The sequence below is a fragment of the Lipotes vexillifer genome, unplaced genomic scaffold, assembly GCF_000442215.2.
Source record: "Lipotes vexillifer unplaced genomic scaffold, Lipotes_vexillifer_v1.1 scaffold913, whole genome shotgun sequence".
NCBI classification, from domain to species: domain Eukaryota; kingdom Metazoa; phylum Chordata; class Mammalia; order Artiodactyla; family Lipotidae; genus Lipotes; species Lipotes vexillifer.
The window spans coordinates 328562-348546 of record NW_006798474.1 but is presented as its reverse complement, the minus strand read 5'-3'; the positions used below and the strand labels follow the sequence as shown (position 1 = coordinate 348546).

The window sequence follows — 19985 nt, the reverse complement described above, 5'->3', positions numbered from 1 at the left end:
GATTGTTTTGATATTTCCAATAATTACCTGTTTATACTCAGGCCATTCAGGTCAGCAACACATCCAAATCAGAGGGTTATCTGAGGGCTTAACCCACTGTCCAGCAGTAAAGCTAGTTCATCAGTACAGACAGGCACACAGACAGCCTGGAACAGGCTTAAAATCACAATATTTTCACCAAAAAATGATACAAGATCAATTTTACCACTTCTTAGTGTCTGCATTAGGGAATTCACAAACTAGCCTTTAACTGGCCCTGCTGGAAAAACAAATACTCTGTATAGCCTCTCCATTCACAACCTCTTTTCCCCCCTTTTGGTTATAAAAGAAAATGACAAAAGAGAAATACATTACCAACACTTATTTATTCATTCATTCATTCATTCATTCATTGGTCATGCCTCGTGGCTTAGGGGATCTTAGTTCCCCAGCCAGGGATTGAACCCAGGCCCTCCACAGTGAAAGCACTGAGCCCTAACCACTGGACCACCAGAGAATTCCTTATCAATCCTAATTTAAAGAGTCATTTTATTTACAATAATAGTATACTACAGTTTTCAAAATCCCTGTACATTTAGTATAAAATTTTAAATCTTATGTGGCTCTCTATGCAATTCATTTTATCTATGTGGAGTGGGGTTGGGAAGAGAGGATGAGATTATCTTGGAATCTTGTCCTTCTTGAAGAGGTTAGTTTTAATCTTTGAATGTCCAAGTGGCATCTCTGAGGTTCTCTGCATAACTGTTTTGTGCTTGCAAGAATCAGTGCTAAATGAGAAGCTGAGATTCTTGACTTCTAATCTCAACTCTCACTCAATGACTGTGGCAATTCAGAGTTTAGGTTTTCTTTCCATAAAATGCAGAGATACCATTACTTCCCTAGTATGACAATAAAATAAAACTCCTAAAAAATGATAGGTGTAATTATCTAGGTAATGTAGTTTTAAAGACAAAGCTTACTAAAGTTTCACCTGAACATTGGAGGCTCCATAAATACTATTTCTAGGTAATAACATTAGAGTGAATGAAAATGAATGGAGAGGGGCGGAGTCAAGATGGCATACTAGGAGGACGCAGAATTCGTGTCTCCTCACAACTCGGGCACCTACCAGGCACCGGTGGTGGACCATGGACATGTAAGGGGACTGGAGGAACCCCCAGCGACCAGGTAAGACACGGAGAATTGGGGGAGTGAAGGGGGATGAGAATGGAGGTGGGATGGGACTGGTGCCCCTGAGGGGTGGCTGGGGGAGGGGAAGGGATCCCACGCTGGAAGGGGGAAATTGGGGAACCACAGGGGGGCAGAGGATCAAAAGGGAGCATGGCCAGGTTTCCTCTGCCCACTTGGACCCCGAGGAACCTGCTGAGATCCTGGGCCTGATCCTCTACCCACCGAGGCCCCCTCCAGCCATGCTAGCCCTGAGGGAGTGGGAGGGTGAGAAGGGGAGCAAAAACAAAGGTTGGACCTCCGGCACCCCTGAGGGGCGGCTGGCGGAGGGGAGAATTTCCTATACCAGCGGACCCACCCACGGTTAGGGGTCCAGTGGGGTGGGGGAGACCCTGGGGGAGATGATGGTTGTGGGACGTGAAGGAATGGAAGGGAACGCAGCCAGTGCTTTCCCTGTTCACTTAGAAAATGGGAAGCCTGTTGGGCTTGCGGGCCTAATCCTCTGCCCTTGGAGCCTCCCTCCTGCCGCGCAGAACCTGAGCCCCACTCCTACACCCCCAACCAGGGCCCTACCTCTACACTCTGAGGCCCCCTCCAACGTGCTCAGCCTAAACCCCACCCACACACGCTCACTCAGGGCCTTACCTCCAACTCCAGAACCCCACACTCCAGAGGCCCTCCTTCCAACGTGCTGCCTCTCCCCTTCTGTGCACGTCCTAGGCAGAGGCCCCACCTCACGCTTGAACGTCACCGCCCCACACTCAAGTGTCAGTCCCCCACCAGCCTAGGTACCGCCCTACCCAAAACCCTGCCCCTGCCTAAGTTCCACCCCCTGCCTAAATTCCACCCCCATAGCCAAGGCTTTTTTTTTTTTCTGTGTGGTTTTATTTTACCTGTTGCAGTTGTTTCAATTATAGTTTTATTTTTCCTAATATATTTTTTATCTTTCTAATTTTATTTTGTTTTTATCCTTTGATATGGTACTGCTCCTTCTTTTCTTTCTGATTTCTTTTTTTGTTTTTAACCATGCCACAAAGCTTGTGAGATCTTGGTTCCCAGGCTGGAGGTCAGGCCCGAGCTCCTATGGTGGGAGCTCTGAGTCCAAACTGCTGGACTAACAGAGAGCCCCAGACCCCAGGGAATATTGATTGGAGTGAGGCCTCCCAGATGTCCTCATCTCAGCAACAAGACCTGGCTCTATCCAACTGCCTGCAAACTCAAGTGTTGGACGTCTCAGGCCAAACAACCAGTAAGACAGGAATAGAGCACCACCCATCAAAAAGAGAGAAAAAAAAAAAGAAATGACAAAAAAATATGTTACAGACAAAGGAACAAGGTAAAAACCTATAAGACCAAATAAATGAAGATGAAATAGGCAATCTACCTGAAAAAGAATTCAGAGTAATGATAGTAAAGATGATCCCAAATCTTGGAAACAGAATGGAAAAAATACAAGAAACATTTAACAAGGATCTAGAAGAACTAAAGAGCAAAGAGCGATGAACCACACAATTACTGAAACTAAAAATACTCTAGAAGGAATCAAAAGCAGAATAACTGAGGCAGAAGAATGGATAAGTGAGCTGGAAGATAAAATGGTGGAAATAACTGCCAGAGAGCAGAATAAAGAAAAGACAATGAAAAAAATTGAGGACAGTCTCAGAGACCTCTGGGACAACATTAAATGCACCAACATTTGAATTATAGAGGTCCCAGAAGAAGAAGAGAAAAAGAAAGGGGCTGAGAAAATATTTGAAGAGATTATACTTGAAAACTTCCTTAACATGGGAAAGGAAATAGTCAATCAAGTCCAGGAAGCACAGAGAGTACCATACAGAATAAACCCAAAGAGAAACACACCAAGACACATATTAATGAAACCATCAAAAATTAAATACAAAGAAAAAATATTAAAAGCAGCAAGGGTTAGTGTTAACATAAAAGGCAATCCATATAAGGTTAAGAGCTGATTTTTCAGCAGAAGCTCTGTAAGCCGGAAGGGAGTGGCAGGACATATTTAAAGTGATGAAAGGGAAAAACCTACAGCCAAGATTACTCTACCCAGCAAAGATATCATTCAGATTTGACGGAGAAATTAAAACCTTTACAGACAAGCACAAGTTAAGAGAATTCAGCACCACCAAACCAGCTATATGACAAATGCTAAAGGAACTTCTCTAGGCAGGAAACAGAAGAGAAGGAAAAGACCTACAAAACAAACCCAAAACAATTAAGAAAATGGTAATAGGAACATACATATCGATAATTACCTTACACGTAAATGGATTAAATGTTACCACTAAAAGACAAAGATTGACTGAATGGATACAAAAACAAAACCTGTATACATGCTGTTTACAAAACACCCACTTCAGACCTAGGGACACATACAGACTGAAAGTGAAAGGATGGAAAAAGATATTCCATGCAAATGGAAATCAAAAGAAAGCTGGAGTAGCAATTCTCATATCAGACAAAATAGACTTTATAACAAACACTACTACAAGAGACAAAGAAGTACAGTACATAATGATCAAGGGATTAATCCAAGAAGAAGATATAACAATTATAAACATTTATGCACCCAACATAGGAGCACCTTAATACATAAGGCAAATGCTAAAAACCATGAAAGGAGAAATCAACAGTAACACAATAATAGTAGGGGACTTTTAAAACCCCACTTTCATCAATGGGCAGATCATCCAAAATGAAAATAAATAAGGAAACACAAGATTTAAATGACACATTAAGCAAGATATTCTTAATTGATATATATAGGACATTCCATCCAAAAACAACAGAATACACTTTCTTCTCAAGTGCTCATGGAACATTCTCCAAGATAGACCACATTTGGGGTCAAAAATCAAGCCTTGGTAAATTTAAGAAAATTGAAACCATATCAGGTATCTTTTCTGACCACAACGCTATGAGATTAGATATCAATTACAGGAAAAAAACTAAAAATTACAAACACATGGAGGCTAAACAATATGCTACTAAATAACCAAGAGATCACTGAAGAAATCAAAGAGGAAATTAAAAAATACCTAGAAACAAATGAGAATGAAAACAAGACGACCCAAAACCAATGGGATGCAGCAAAAGCAGTTCTAAGAGGGAAGTTTATAGCAATACAATCCTACCTCAAGAGACAAGAAACATCTCAAATAAGCAACCTAAACTTATACCTAAAGCAATTAGAGAAAGAAGAACAAAAAAACCCCAACGTTAGCAGAAGGAAAGAAATCATAAAGATCAGATAAGAAATACATGAAAAAGAAACGAAGGAAACACTAGCAAAGATCAATAAAACTAAAAGCCGGTTCTTTGAGAATATAAACAAAATTGTTAAACCATTAGCCAGACTTATGAAGAAAAAAAGGGAGAAGACTCAAACCAACAGAATTAGAAATGAAAAGGGAGAAGTAACAACTGACACTGCAGAAATACAAAGGCTCATGAGAGATTACTACAAGCAACGATATGCCAATAAAATGGACAACCAGAAAGAAATTGAAAATTTCTTAGAAAAGCACAACCTACCGAGACTGGACCAGGAAGAAATAGAAAATATAAACAGACCAATCACAAGCACTGAAATTGAAACTGTGATAAAAAATCTGCCAACAATCAAAACCCCAGGACCAGATGGCTTCAAAGGTGAATTCTATCAAACATTTAGAGAAGAGCTAACACCTATCCTTCTCAAATTCTTCCAAAATATAGCTGAGGGAGGAAGACTCCCAAACTCATCCTACGAGGCCACCATCGCCCTGATACCAAAACCACACAAAGATGTCACAAAGAAAGAAAACTACAGGCCAATATCTCTGATCAATATAGATGCAAAAATCCTCAACAAAATACTAACAAACAAAATCCAATAGCACATTAAAAGGATCAAACACCATGATCAACTGGGATTTTTCCCAGGAATGCAAAGATTCTTCAATACATGCATATCAATCAATGTGATACACCATATTAACAAACTGAAGAATAAAAACCATATGATCAACTCAATAGATGCAGAAAAAGCTTTTGACAAAATTCAACACTCATTTATGATAAAAACCCTCCAGAAAGTAGGCTTACAGGGAACTTACCTCAACATAATAAAGGCCATATATGACAAACCACAGCCAACATCATTCTCAATGGTGAAAAAATGAAACCATCTCCTCTAAGATCAGGAACAAGACAAGGTTGCCCACTCTCACCACTATTATTCAACCTAGTTTTGGAAGTTTTAGCCACAGCAATCAGAGAAGAAAAAGAAATAAAAGGAATCTAAATCAGAAAAGAAGAGGTGAAACTGTCACTGTTTGCAGATGACATGATACTATGCATAGAGAATTCTAAAGATGCTACCAGAGTACTACTAGAGGTAATCAATGAATTTGGTAGAGTAGCAGGATACAAAATTAATGCACAGAAATCTCTTGCATTCCTATACACTAATGATGAAAAATCTGAAAGAGAAATTAAGGAAACACTCCCATTTACCACTGCAACAAAAAGAATAAAATACCTAGGAATAACCCTGCCTAAGGAGACAAAAGACCTGTCTGCAGAAAACTATAAGACACTGATGAAAGAAATTAAAGATGATACAAACAGATGGAGAGATATACCATGTTCTTGGATTGGAAGAATCAACATTATGAAAATGACTATACTACCCAAAGCAATATACAGATTCAATTCAATGCCTATCAAATTGCCAATGGCATTTTTCACAGAACTAGAACAAGAAATTTTACAATTTGTATGGAAACACAAAAGACCCTGAATAGCCAAAGCTATCTTGAGAAAGAAAAACGGAGCTGGAGGAATCAGGCTCCCTGACTTCAGACTATACTACAAAGCTATAGTAATCAAGACATTATGGTACTGGCACAAAAACAGAAATATAGATCAATGGAACAGGATAGAAAGCCCAGAGATAAACCCATGCACAAATGGTCATCTTATCTTTGATAAAGAAGGCAAGAGTATACAATGGAGGAAAGACTACTTCTTCAATAAGTGGTGCTGGGAAAACTGGACAGGTACATGTAAAAGTATGAAATTAGAACAATCCCTAACACCATACACCAAAATAAACTCAAAATGGATTAGAGACCTAAATGTAAGGCCACACACTATAGAACTCTTAGAGGAAAACATAGGCAGAACACTCTATGACATAAATCACAGCAAGATCCTTTTGGACCCACCTCCTAAAGAAATGGAAATAAAAACAAAAATAAACAATTGGGACCTAATGAAACTTCAAAGCTTTTGCACAGCAAAGGAAACCATAAAGAAGACCAAAAGACAACCCTCAGAATGGGAGATATTTGCACAGGAAGCAACTGACAAAGGATTAATCTCCAAAATGTATAAGCAGCTCATGCAGCTCAATATCAAAAAAACACACAACCCAAGCCAAAAGTGGGCAGGGGACCTAAATAGACATTTCTCCAAAGAAGTTATACAGATTGCCAACAAACACATGAAAAGATGCTCAGCATCACTAATCATTAGAGAAATGCAAATCAAAACTACAGTGAGGTTCACCTCACACCAGTCAGAATGGCCATCATCAAAAAGTCTACAAACAGTAAATGCTGGAGAGGGTGTGGAGAAAAGGAAACCCTCTTGCACTGTTGGTGAGAATGTAAGTTGATACAGCCATTATGGAGAACAGTACGGAGTTTCCTTAAAAAACTAAAACTAGAAGTATTATATGACCCAGCAGTCCCACTACTGGGAATATACCCTGCGAAAACCGTAATTCAAAAAGAGTCATGTACCACAATGTTCATTGCCACACTATTTACAATAGCCAGGTCATGAAAGCAATCTAAGTGTCCATTGACAGATGAATGGATAAAGAAGATGTGGTACATATATACAATGGAATATTAGCCATAAAAGGAAGCGAAATTGAGTTATTTGTAGTGAAGTGAATGGACCTAGAGTCTGTCATACAGAGTGAAGTATGTCAGAAAGAGAAAAACAAATACCATATGCTAGCACATATATATGGAATCTAAAAAAAAAGAAAAAAAATGGTTCTGAAGAACCTAGGGGCAGGACAGGCATAAATACACAGACGTAGAGAATGGACTTGAGGACATGCACAGGGGGAACGGTAAATTGGGAGAAAGTGAGAGAATAACATTAACATATATATACTACCAAATGTAAAATAGCTAGTGGGAAGCAGCCGCATAGCACAAGGAGATCAGCATAGCACAGGGAGATCAGCTTGGTGCTTTGCGACCACCTAGAGGGGTAGGATAAGGAGGGTGGGAGGGAGACACAAGAGGGAGGGGATATGGGGATATAGTATGCATATAGCTGATTCACTTAGTTATACAGAAGAAACTAACACAACATTGTAAAGCAATTATACTCCAATAAAGATGTTAAAGGAAAAAAGAAGAAAAAAACATGTGAGCTACCTTTGTAGGCTAGAGATTAAGGCAAAATAACCATTAAAAAAAAAATGAATGGAGAAAAATAAATTAATTACTTTTTTTGAGTCTCTCCTGCCTTTACTCTGATCTTCTCAATAGCAAAGCCGGGGCTGCTCCACCAGTTGGACCAGCTGAAGTATGAATCGCTGATCCATTTGAGTTTCAACATTAGCAATTCTCCAATATCCACCTCAGTGTAAATTAGAAAGGAGTATGTTTTATTTGTGGAAACTTCAGGCCTGAATAAAAAATCAACATATTTGGTTAGTTCTGGAAAGCAGGATTTTTTTTTTTCCTTTTTCTTCCTCCTAAGATATAAATAGCTTTACTGTTCGGGGAATATTTTTCAAATGCAAAAAATGTCCAACAAAATACGCAAGATGCATGTCAATGGTATTTAGTGTATTTTAAACGATATCTACACTAATGTGTACCTTTAATGTATTCCAACTTTTATCCTAACAATATGAACTATGTAATATAATTCTTAAGAGAAAAAAGTTCATAAGTCCACCATTTAGAGATATTATTTTCATTTTCATATATTCCCTTTCAATTTGTATTGATATATGAACATGTCCTTTGTTACAGTCATAGTGTACATAATACAATTCTGTATTCTTTCTTTGTTCACTTCATATTTTATCTTTCACTTTTTGCCATGTTTTACCTAGTTTTCTATAATTACAGTTTTTAGAGGCTAGATTGATTTTCTTGATTTGTTAAACCACAATTCACTTAGCCATTGCCTCAGTTTTGGACACTTGCTTTACTTCTAATTTATGCTACTATATGTACCACTGCAATGAACATCTCTTGCCATATAGCTCTTTAAAAATTTTTCTGTTAAATATGTGTTTTTCTAGGTGTCCTATGCCTCTTCTGTTCCTCAGACCAATGATTAGAGCAGGTAGCAGTGCCATGATAAACCCACATGCTGGAGGTCCTGTTCTGTGGCTACTCACAGGGTGAAAGGGATGTTCTCACTCTCGGCCACAGTGCCGTACAGAGAGATCTCGAAGGCCTGGTTGGTGTGTGTATCATTCTCAGTCCCAGAAAAATGTATCTTTACTTGGTAATGGAAGACTGTAGAGAGAAAAGCAGAACAACCTCTGATCAGTCTTTATGGAACACTACAGCCCAAATAAGCAGGCAATTCTGAACGACAGACAGTATCTTACTAATGATCAACAGGAAGTGCTCATACATGACTATAATTATGTGTGGCTTGGAAAGATTTCTTCATGTCTGTACAGTGCTCACTACTAGAAAATTCAGAATTTGAATTCTACTCCCTTGCATTGGTTGTAGTGGATAGGAAGAATCCAGGTGTATCTGAATTGCTAAAGCCAACCCAGAAAGTAGTCAACTTTGATGGGGTACTAGGAAGATCAAACCAAGAGGCCAAAATTCCCATGAAGCTTTCACTATGAACTCCACCTTTCCTTGGCTGTATGGTCCCTTAGCATCTGGAACAAGCATATTTGGTATTTTTTACTGTCACTGTATGTGACCGTGTTTCTTCATGTTTCTTGGGTATGTCTGACCTCCTTACCCTGTATGTAGGTTCCTTCAGTTCAGAAGGTCACGTGTACCTTCTTTTCTCCACTGTCTAGCACACAGTCAGTAAATAATAGGCTCACAATAACATTATTTCATTAAATCACCAGTGAGGCTGTAAAGACAGCCAGTTCCTAAAGTGTTCTGTATTAGAGAGAACCTCCAGAAGCAGGTACTTAAACTTCCACACCTCCTCCTACTCTCCCCATCTCTACTAAAAACCCTGAGTAGATGGGATGCAGGAGAGGTTAAGGGATAGGAAAGGCAGCAGGCTTGCAACACAGCTGTAAAGGATGAAGAGAAAGAGTTTGGGTTAAATGGAGCCCTTGCAGGCATCGGCACAGACCAGAGCAAGGGAAGTCTGACTGCCGAAGTGTCCCTGGAGAACACTGAGGCAGGATGCTGGGGATGAGTGAGCCCTGCCCAATTCTTCAGAAGATTATGGTCTGCTCTATACCTGACACACACTTCCCTACTCTGAAAAGTCAAGGAAACTAAGGATTCCCTCATTGCTTAAAATGTTTCCTTGAATTATAGATGCTCCAAACCTCTGGACCACAAAATGCACCTCTAGATTCTAACAAACCACCTTAAAAATGGGTCTCTCTATCAGATATATTTTACCCTGGGAAACTGTTCTTCAATGCCATCTCTTCCCTCATACTTCCACCTGGACTCCACATAAACTAGCCTTTCTGACATTAATCCCTCTTGCTAGATTTATCTGATTATCTCCTCTTCCTGTCTCCCTTCAATTTCTGCAGGTCTTGCTCTGAACAAGCTGCCAAGTTTGAAATTCAACTGTGAACAAATTCATGACAAAATGGGAATATCTTAGAAAGTCTGGTGTAGACTTCCCTCCCAGGAATAGTTATATTTTCAAATACAGGTGGTTCTTGCCTTCACTGAAAGCAGACTTTAGGAGTTTGCAAACTTTTTCTATAAAGGGCCAGATAGTAAATAATTCAGGCTTTGTGGGACCAAATAGTCTCTGTCCCAACTACTCAGTTCTGCTGTGGAGGCATGAAAGCAGCCTCAGTCAGTACAGAAATGAATTAGTGTGGCTATATTCTAATAAAACTTTATTTACAAAAGCAGGTGGTGGGTTGGATTTGGCCCATGGGCCATAGTTTGCTGATCCTGGATGAATGGTTTCAGATTAACTTGGAGCCTGGTGCTAATGCAGTGGTCCATGCTAATGGTCACAAGTACAAAGGATGGTGGCAAGCAGGGCTGCTGCATAGAGCAGTGCAGTTGTGCCCTGGGCCTTACTGGCAATGGGAATTAGGAGCTTCAGTAAAATGGATTAGTACAACTCCTTCTCTACCAACAGAAACATAAGTGAGGGATCGGAGTTTAGCAACATCGTTTTATCATCTCTGTTGCAATGGACAGAATCAGTACATGTGATGCAACAAGCATGATAAGAAAAATAGGATCAAATCCATTTTCCTATTTACAACAGTCTCCAGCCTACCTTTGTAGGGCATCTGAGAACGAGTCTTCAGGTACATTTTGCTGCTTCTTTTGGCTCTAATTTTATTGACCTCATAGCCCAAGTTGTTGCAACGGTTCTTTCTGCAACTCAGGCAGAGCCCTTTTTCAAAGGCTTCCCTGGAATTGCACCGGTAGGCCTTACTTGGATTTTCTTCATTCAACAGAGAGTCAATGAAGAGATGAATGGAACGCTCATGGGAGCACTTCACTAGCTGGTCCACATCTGGGAAAAAAGAGACACAAAGAACATTTCAACTCTGTGACAGTCCACAATGAGTGTTTCGTCTTGCATGTCTAAAATAGTTGAGGTGTGGTGTTAGAATAAAATGACCCCCTTGATTGTAGGTCCTATTCAAGGAGGTACTTTTGGCGGCAGCTTCTCACCTACCCCCAAGAGTGCCAAAGTTGCAAATTTATAGGGAACTTTTGATGTTTTTGCTGTCTCCATTTGTGAGTATGTTTATAAGCTATAATAAGAGACATCCAAGATAGAAGTTGATTTCCCCCAGTTTATCACAACTTTCTCTTATATTGAAAGCATATAATACTTCTAAATGCTTCTAGAAATATAACTCTAGAAACCACATCATAAAGGGCAGGCATAATTGTTAAATTAATAGTATGTTATCATAGATATTGATACTATGTATAATTGAGGGTTGTGTCACTGCTAATGATTTTTACATTAAATGAATTATAGAAATAATCAGCAATGTCATAAACGTGCAGCTATTACCATAAGCTTTATAACAATTGAAGTTAGTAACATTATGCTGTAAATTCTATAATATATGCCCAAAACACCTGAGCATATTGACTACAGGTAGGTCCCATTGTCCACAAGGTATGCAAAGCTCCCTTCAAACAAATCATAAAATTAACACAGCTAACATGATTATTAAAGTAAATATTAAAAACTAATATTAAATTGTATTTTCTCCTTAAAAATTTGGAATATTTATTCTTAGGGAATGGTGATTTGTTTCTGATTTGTACATCTCTTTAAAAGGCTGACAAAAGAAATTTGGACTAATTAACATGTCCTTTACTTTTAGTAAAATCAAAATAACTCTACTTGTTTTGCAGCTGTATTCAAAGTTTAGCATGTGGCCAGATAACACTTTCAAAGGCAGTGCAGTTCTTTGGTCTAAATCTCACCATTTTTTTTTTCCTTTTATTACTGCAAGTGCAGTAGTTTACAATATAAGTGTAGTTTACAATATAAGATGAAATGTCTGTCTGACCACAGGAAGTACTGAGGCTCTGAGGTGGTCATGCTAAATGTGACAGACTTCTTCAAAAACATATCTTTGCTAAATGTGTGTATTCAAACTACGTACTTGTAGAGAATGGGTAGGACACTTGGTCAGTAAGAGTTATGGTGAAAACTTACATTTAATTAACTTCTAAATTATATTTACCTCCAAGACCTCTCTCTGCAATCACACGGATAGCTTCTGCAATGTTACATCCTGGTTGGAAAGTGCCTCCATTAGGATAAATGTCAACATGCCCTACTGGTTTCTGGATTCCAATACTTCGGCCAGGTGACCCTCTGGTGAATGTGTGTAAGACATCTACAAAATCCGCATCATCCGGAGAAAGGCGACCTGGGGCTTCTGCATACTCAAAGTTAGGTCCAGCTGGATCTAGGCCTTAGTGGGAAAACAAAAAGTCTTCAGAGGTTTTTAAATTCCCATTAGTTTTAGTCTCCTCCTGTATCACCTTATCATTCCATTGCTCATCATTTGAATGTAAATGGCAGCCACATAGATTCTTATTAGCACCTCCTATTCTATAGTGACTGGATTTTTAAATTACTGAGATTCATAAAAGCAGCTTAACTCCTTCTCAAATAAAATTTGAGTTTCTCAAACTAGCCATTAAATAACAATTTTCACTCAGTCTGACTTGATTCCCTTTGTATCAATAAATTATTTCTGAACCTGGTTAGAAGGCGTTTAAATAGTGCTGGGCTCTTTCTTCCTCTCTACACAGGCCAAACAACCAATTGCTATTGGCCCAGATGACAAGACTCCTTTTTCCAAATGGCCTCTGGTGTTGGTCCTTTTTCATTTTTCCCAGTATTGATGTGAGAGGTGACATATGTGTGTGCAATAAACTATCAAAGCACAGAGCAGAGGGAGGAGGGAAATGGGTTTCTCAGAGACACCACTGGGCTCTCTGTGCTTAACTCTGCACCATTTCTCTTCTACTGCCATTAGACGGTAAGCTCATGAGAGCAAGCGTCTGTATTTTATCTTACTCCAGAAAAAGAGCCCTCCCATGGGATAACCAAATGGCCAGGTGTACCCAGAATACTACCACTCACATATGGTTGTTTGACAAACAGTCTGATTCTCTTTCAGAAAATGATAGGCATCTCAAGTCTTTTGTTATAAGAAAAATGGCATTGCTTTCTTACCGGTAATTCTGTTGACCTTCTTGTTGGTCAGACTTCCTGCAATGCCAGCAACATGGGCTCCAAGGCTGTATCCCAAGAGATGCACATTGTCCAGAGGATAATTAAATTCATCCTTTGGAAGAAGAAAAGGAAAAGGTATTTGATATTTTACAGTTCTTTGCAAAATATCACTGATAAAAGAAATAAAAGTTTAATAGTATTCCCGCCAAATAAATAAATAAATAAAATATATTGTTTTGAAAATATAGGCAATACTGAAAATTAATTCTACTTATTTTAATTTATTGTTACAGATGAGAGGAACATATACTATAGTATTGAGATTTTCTCTTTCCTTAATAAGATATTTAAATTAGAAAGTTTTCCCATACATCTGAAATAGAAATGTATGGAAACATGAATTTCCATACATCTGAAAATATATGTATATGTGTATATTTATATATAGATATTTGTATATATAGTGAATAGATGCATACATACACAAATATATATTTAACTCATTATTCTCTACTCTAAATACCCTGCATCACTTTATTCTTTAAGGTTAGCCAGGCAATGACTTAAAATCAGAAAATATTACAGGGGAAGGGACCACAGACACATTGAGTCCAGTCTCCTCATTCAACAGATGAGAAATCTGAGGTCCAGGAAGGTGATCTGATTTGTCCAAATTCACTCTCCTGGTTAGCAAGAGTCAAGAAAAGAACTTTTATCTTTTAATGAGCAGCCAATAAACAGCTTAATTTTTACCTCCAAGCATCTGACTTAAATAATTTGGTCCTGTGAGAGTATTAGCTTCCTTTCAACCCCGAGATACTTTCCAAAGGTAATTTTCAGAGAATGGCCTCAGAGAGTCAGAGGGAGTAAAACTCCTGACTCTCAGCACCTCATATCCTATAGACTTTTCCTGCCATTTTTCCCTAGTTCATCTCCATCACTCCCCTAACCCTCAACAAAAATCTGGATCCTTAATCCACACTAAGGAATAAGTACTATTAATATTTTTGTCAAAGAGATTGGTATTCTAACAGGTCAAACCCTGGATAAAATTTCCATGTGCCAGCAAACTGGGAGGGAAGGATTTGGCTGAACATGACATCTTCCCTCTGCCCTGAAATAACAAGCTTTTGTCCCTCCTGCCCACTTAGGTCTTGGTCTCAGCAAATCCATTCACCATGAAAATATCAAAGGACAGGGCAGGGCAGGACTATGCTTTATGGGCTTTATAGCTTTATCATTCTTATCATAATGATGCTTTTAGTTGGAAAATAATGTCCAGGCTTATTCTGAAGATATGAGTTGACCCAGAAAATATCTATATCTAAGTGAAAAAGAGCAACAACCAGTCATTAATTCAGCTGTAGCCAAGAGATCTGTTTTGGACATACAAGCCTCCTTCCCCCAGTCTTACCGCCATCCAGTTGATAAACTTGGCCACATCCTGTCCCACCAGTTTGGTGTACCCCGCAGACACAGGATAATGCTGCTGGGCCCGTGATAGCCAGTCCACCACGATAACATTCGAGTCTGGTTCCCTCTTGTACAGGGCAGCCACGAGTTTTGGCACCCAACTCTCATACATTCCTGTCACCTGAAGAGGATGATACCAGCATTCTTAAAATATCCACCTACAACTTGTTATAGATATGTCAGCCCAATACACCTACATTAAATGAAAAAAAGAAACAAACCCACAGGAAGCCCATTGGCTCAGACACAAAACTCAAACCACAAGAGTATTCAGAGTCTTCTGCCTGACCCTTCTGAGGCAAATTTGTGTACCCCAAAGAAGGACTGTGTTGAGCTCAGGAATGGCAGACTGAAGTTTCAATTTTAAAAGCATATTTTATAAATTCAGTAAAACTTCAATAATTTATAGTTTTAAAAGGAAAGATCAATCGGAATAAGTTAAAAATTTGCAGCAGAATTACAGACGATTTTAAAAGAAATTTAGTTTAAATAATTTCAATTAGGCTAATAAGTTAATTGGGAGATGTGAATGCCCTTTATTCTTATAAAGGGTCATTTACATACAACATTTGATGTGATAATGAAAGAAATAGTTTTAAACATACTAATCTATTCCAACAGAAGGTAACTTTGTTTAGCAATCTCTTAATACATAGAAAATGATTAGTTTCAGTTCAGACTTTTTCACAATTCTCTCAAATTCTTGATTATCACAGTGCAAGTTAATGAGGCTTAATAATTGCATTTCCCAAATTATTAGATTGGTCCTGTTTTGGAGATAAGCAGACTGCCAACTGTAATTCTTTGCTTCTTGTTGATAAAAGCCCCCAAATTCAAAGTCAAAAGACATGCTGTCAAAGAAGAGACATTGGGGCTTCCCTGGTGGCGCAGTGGTTGAGAGTCCGCCTGCCGATGCAGGGGACGCGGGTTCATGCCCCGGTCCGGGAAGATTCCACATGCCGCGGAGCGGCTGGGCCCGTGAGCCATGGCCGCTGAGCCTGCGCGTCCGGAGCCTGTGCTCCACAACGGGAGAGGCCACAGCAGTGAGAGGCCCGCGTACAGAAAAAAAAAAAAAAAAGAAGAGACATTGGACATCTTTGCAAAGATGCTTACTTTAAAATAATCGAAACACATTAAAAAACTGCAGATGATAAAATTCCATGCCATCCTGCCAGGAGCCTGTACACAGCAACAACCTACTTTAAATCCGCAAATCTATCCACTCCTAATATTACCTGAGAGCAGATCATACTGTAGCCACAGTAAAGGTTACTCAACTCTGTACTCAACAGGAAAAGATTCTGAAATCCATGTTTAAGGAAGCTTTTAAGGGGAAGCTTGTAAAACCTATATTCTTCTTAGAGTAATGCCAATAGACAAAAATAAGACTCTTGAATTCCCAAACCAAGGGACTTCATTTAAAACTTTGATCTTAGATGGTGGGTTCTTTTAAATCTATGCTTCCATTTTGTTTAGTCTATTTTCTAGGCTAAAACATTAAAACATGAGCTCTCTCTTCACTCCTGACACTAACTGCACAATTTTTAACCAAATTGTTGTGCTCTGTGGAAGAAAAAAGCAAGCCTGGGACTCAGGAGATCTTGGTTCCAATCCCAGCTCTTCCACTGATTACTTCTATGAACACAGGCACTGTATTAACCTTACTAGGCTACCTATAAAACAAAGCGGTCAGAATCAGATGATCCGGAAGTTACTCTCCACCTCCAAAATTTCCTCTTGTGACCATTTTGGTTCCCAATCTACTTGCAGTGATAAAATGCCAGCTCTATAATCTATTTCCAGCATGAGGAGAAAACAAAAAAGAAAAGGCACATAGGTGATGTGAGCCCATTAGGAACATGTTTAAGTCTTCTTTGAACATGTCTCAGTGAGGCTGCTTCAAGCCTGGGTACAGCCTGGGTCTTTGGAGGAACCAGCTGGAATGCCCACCCAGCAAAAACCCCTAAGGAATTGGTCTTGCCTCCCTTTCTCCTCTCTTAGAGGTTGAAGGATGGCCACCCTTTGCAGTTGCCTTTTGAGAGAGGATGATGTCATTTCTTCAGAATGCAATGTTAATCACTCCTCTCAGCCAGGGGTGAGGATATCCAACACCACAATGAGAACCCTGGACTTAAACACAAGCAGGTGGCCAAGCTCCAGGACAGCTGTGTCTGACTGCCTTCTGGCATGTGTCCTGTGCACACTGCATGCTAAGCATTCTTTCAGGTTCGTCAAAGCTGCAGAACAAAGCTGCAGAACCTCCTCACTTTCCCTAGTCCTACGCCCTTGAGTCGCTGAGCAGCTTACCTCAGACACGGCAGGAAAATCTCATTTGCTCTCAGCCCCTGTTTTAAGTTTTTCTGTACTATCAGTGTTTCTAAATTAGGTAATCTGTCAAAGGGCAAGGAACCCAACATACTCCTACAGTGAATACTTTTAGTAACTGCTTAACAACCAATCTAATTCTTTCTTTTTTTAATTTAACATAAGACACTGCTATAAGTAACCCCAACAAAGGGGTGGAAAAAAAGGACCCACCTTCTTCAATTCTGAAAAGGTATTATTTCCTAATTTTTTCTTCTGTGCTTCCTTAAATCAGTACCAATTTTTAAAGGCTTTGATTCTTAGGCATACAGGTGAACTTGAAGCTCTCCTTGCCACCTGCCCCAGGTGGTCCCACTGAACCAGCCAGGGAGTTGACTGAAATGGCTGAGATTGGTTATCCAGCAGGGCTGGATGAGTTATAGCACATACCGACCAGCTCTGCATGATGAAACAGTCCCACAGCCAGTGGCTCAGCCTCTGAGCCCAGGCACTCAAAAAAATCAGAACATATGATGTGAAGAATATAAGTAGGCTTATTGGGCAGTAGGGCTAATGATAGAAATTGGTGCTATCTACTGATACTAGGTGAGTCGTGTCATCTTAATGTGAGAAGGAAATGTTTTTCAAATATTATTAAATTATAAAATTCTCTCAGGGATAAAATTGAGATGCCTGAGATATTCAACTTATTTCTGTCATATAAATGTTTATTAAGCTTAAACTTTTTTGAAAAGTATTAACAGCCAAGACTACATACAACTAAAATGTCTCTAGAATCACCAAAGATTATGTTTTCCTATTTAAACCTCTTAAAATATAAAAAGATCTATGTTAGGAATTTGAATATGTAATTTTATCATAAGATATGTAATTTACTGTGTTACCGCTAGTAAATAGATGTATTTTATTAAAATAAACATCCCTGTGAATTCTGTTACTAGTTGCCTTCATCTCTATAAAAGTTATAGCAGGGCTTCCCTGGTGGTGCAGTGGTTGAGAGTCCGCCTGCCGATGCAGGGGACACGGGTTCATGTCCCGGTCCGGGAAGATCCCACATGCCGCGGAGCGGCTGGGCCCGTGAGCCGTGGCCGCTGAGCCTGCGCGTCCGGAGCCTGTGCTCCGCAACGGGAGAGGCCACAACAGTGAGAGGCCCGCGTACCACAAAAAAAAATAAAAAAAAATAAAAAGTTATAGCAATTGTCCTACACTGTCAATAACAAAGGCACTTATGTAGGAAAAGAAATCAGGACTGGAAGTATCAATCATTAGCTAATTCATCTCATTAGAATTTAGTGTCTATTACCTTATTCACAAGCTCTGACACAATGGAAAGATAATGTCTCTTTAACCATCAATTTTATATAAGTTGTTTTTAATAAACAGTAAAATCTGCTCACTAAGGAATGAAAATATTGAAAACAAGCTAAAGTAGTTAAGTAAGAACTATACCATATAAAGTGACTAATTAGCATATTTATTCATATTCTTATCATGTCGCTGACAGTTCCCTGGCTAGCCCTCTTTCATCTCAAGTAAAGCTCCCAAAAGTTTACAACTGGATAATGTTGAAAGTGGAGGGACGTCTAGTCTAATCTCATTGTTTTACAGATTAGTAAACTGAGGCCCAGGGATGAGAGGTATCTGGATCCACATCACAGAGCTGGAGAATGGCAAAGCAGAACGAGAACCAGCACGTCCTCCCTCCACTCCAGCCCTCTCCTCCCCCTTACAGGTTATCTTCCTTAGGAAAGGACTTTGGCGATGTGCTGGATGAATCAGGATCATGCCAGTTTTCCATTGTCTCCTCTAAATGGTAACCTATATTCTTCTCTGTACTTGAGCAAAAGCCCAGGGGAATGGCCGGTTCAAGGTCACAGCTAGGTACTGTGGTAAAATGAAGGCCGGCACTGTCCAGAGGAAGTACCCATGAACCTTTGGCTTTAGATTCCTCAGTCCCCACCCCGAGCCAGAGTTGTCTTTACTCAAGTTTAAAGCAAAGCCATCACTGGGTTCCCATCACTGGGCTCCCAACAACTGGGGCAAGCCAATCAGAATGCTTGGTTCATGCCACTCAGCTCCTTCCTAAGGAGCCTTTCTTACCGTCCAGCCGTGGAGCACCATAAAGGTTTTGCTGCTGTGGTTAAAGTGACAGTTAGACACAGATTCTGTCACTCCAGGAATAAGGTGGCAAGTGTCCTCAGCTGTGTCTTCAGGGGTCCTGAGAGCAAATTTACTTTCGATGTCTATAAAATCTTTTCCTCCTGTAATTCCTGAAAAGGAAAAATTGGATAAGAGGTTAATTAGAGGGTTGTTTTACTTGCTGGACTGATATGTTTTAGATTCACAAGCAAACACCACCAATGCTATTTTTGTTTCTAAAGTTAAAAAAAAAAAAACTGAATGTGGATTGAAAGAGAATGACTGATCCTCCAGCCAGTGCTCAAAGTCGACAGAGACAGCCTTAAAATGACTGAGTTAAGTAATATTGACCTCTCCTGTGTCTTCCATCCTTTTCTTCAGCTCTTTTTCAGTCAAGGGGTGTGTGTGTGTGGTGTATACAGTTTCAAGTAAGAGAACTTCTATTTGGGAATTCCTTAATTAGTCTTCTTTCAAAATATGAATTTAAGTGAGTTAGCCGAGGTTATGCTGCCAATAGTGGGAGAGAGAGTAGGGACCAGAGCCCAGGTCTCTTGGTTGTAGTTCTACAGAACACTGGCTCAGGGCGCTTGTGTTGTGTAGTTCACCCTCTTTAAATCTCTGATTACATCAAAAGATTGTCTTCCTGCAAAATATGATACAATAAGGTTTGTTTGAAGGAAGGTTGTTTCCTTCAAACAAGGTTGTTTCCTTTTCACTAGCATTATTTTTTTTAATTTTAGCAAGAAGAAAAGTTGGAAGCATGGGGAAGTTTTTGTATGGAAGCATTCCCACCAGCATGGCAAGATGCATCACTTTAAAATGTTTTTAAAAATCCTTTAGCGGATTGTTCAGAAATATCTGTGCTATGTGTGAGTTATGGTTAATTCTTCCCCCCAGTATTTCTTTTTTTTTTTTTTTTTTTTTTT

The 19985-nt window shown here is 39.4% G+C and overlaps 1 protein-coding gene across 2 annotated transcripts in view; it reads right to left on the bottom strand.

Moving 5' to 3' along the window:
- The window catches only part of LPL (lipoprotein lipase), a 30774-nt gene that overhangs the window by 4340 nt on the left and 6449 nt on the right, over positions 1–19985 (bottom strand). Inside the window, exons 2-8 of one of the 2 annotated variants that reach the window (XM_007470576.1) lie at positions 19021–19181; positions 14537–14716; positions 13123–13234; positions 12119–12352; positions 10678–10920; positions 8606–8726; positions 7697–7879 (exon numbers count right to left, since the gene is read on the bottom strand). In XM_007470576.1, the coding sequence (XP_007470638.1) occupies positions 7697–7879; positions 8606–8726; positions 10678–10920; positions 12119–12352; positions 13123–13234; positions 14537–14716; positions 19021–19181 (1234 nt within the window). Of the gene's footprint in view, positions 1–7696; positions 7880–8605; positions 8727–10677; positions 10921–12118; positions 12353–13122; positions 13235–14536; positions 14717–19020; positions 19191–19985 lie in introns of both variants that reach the window. The other variant, XM_007470575.1, reaches the window with a different exon arrangement.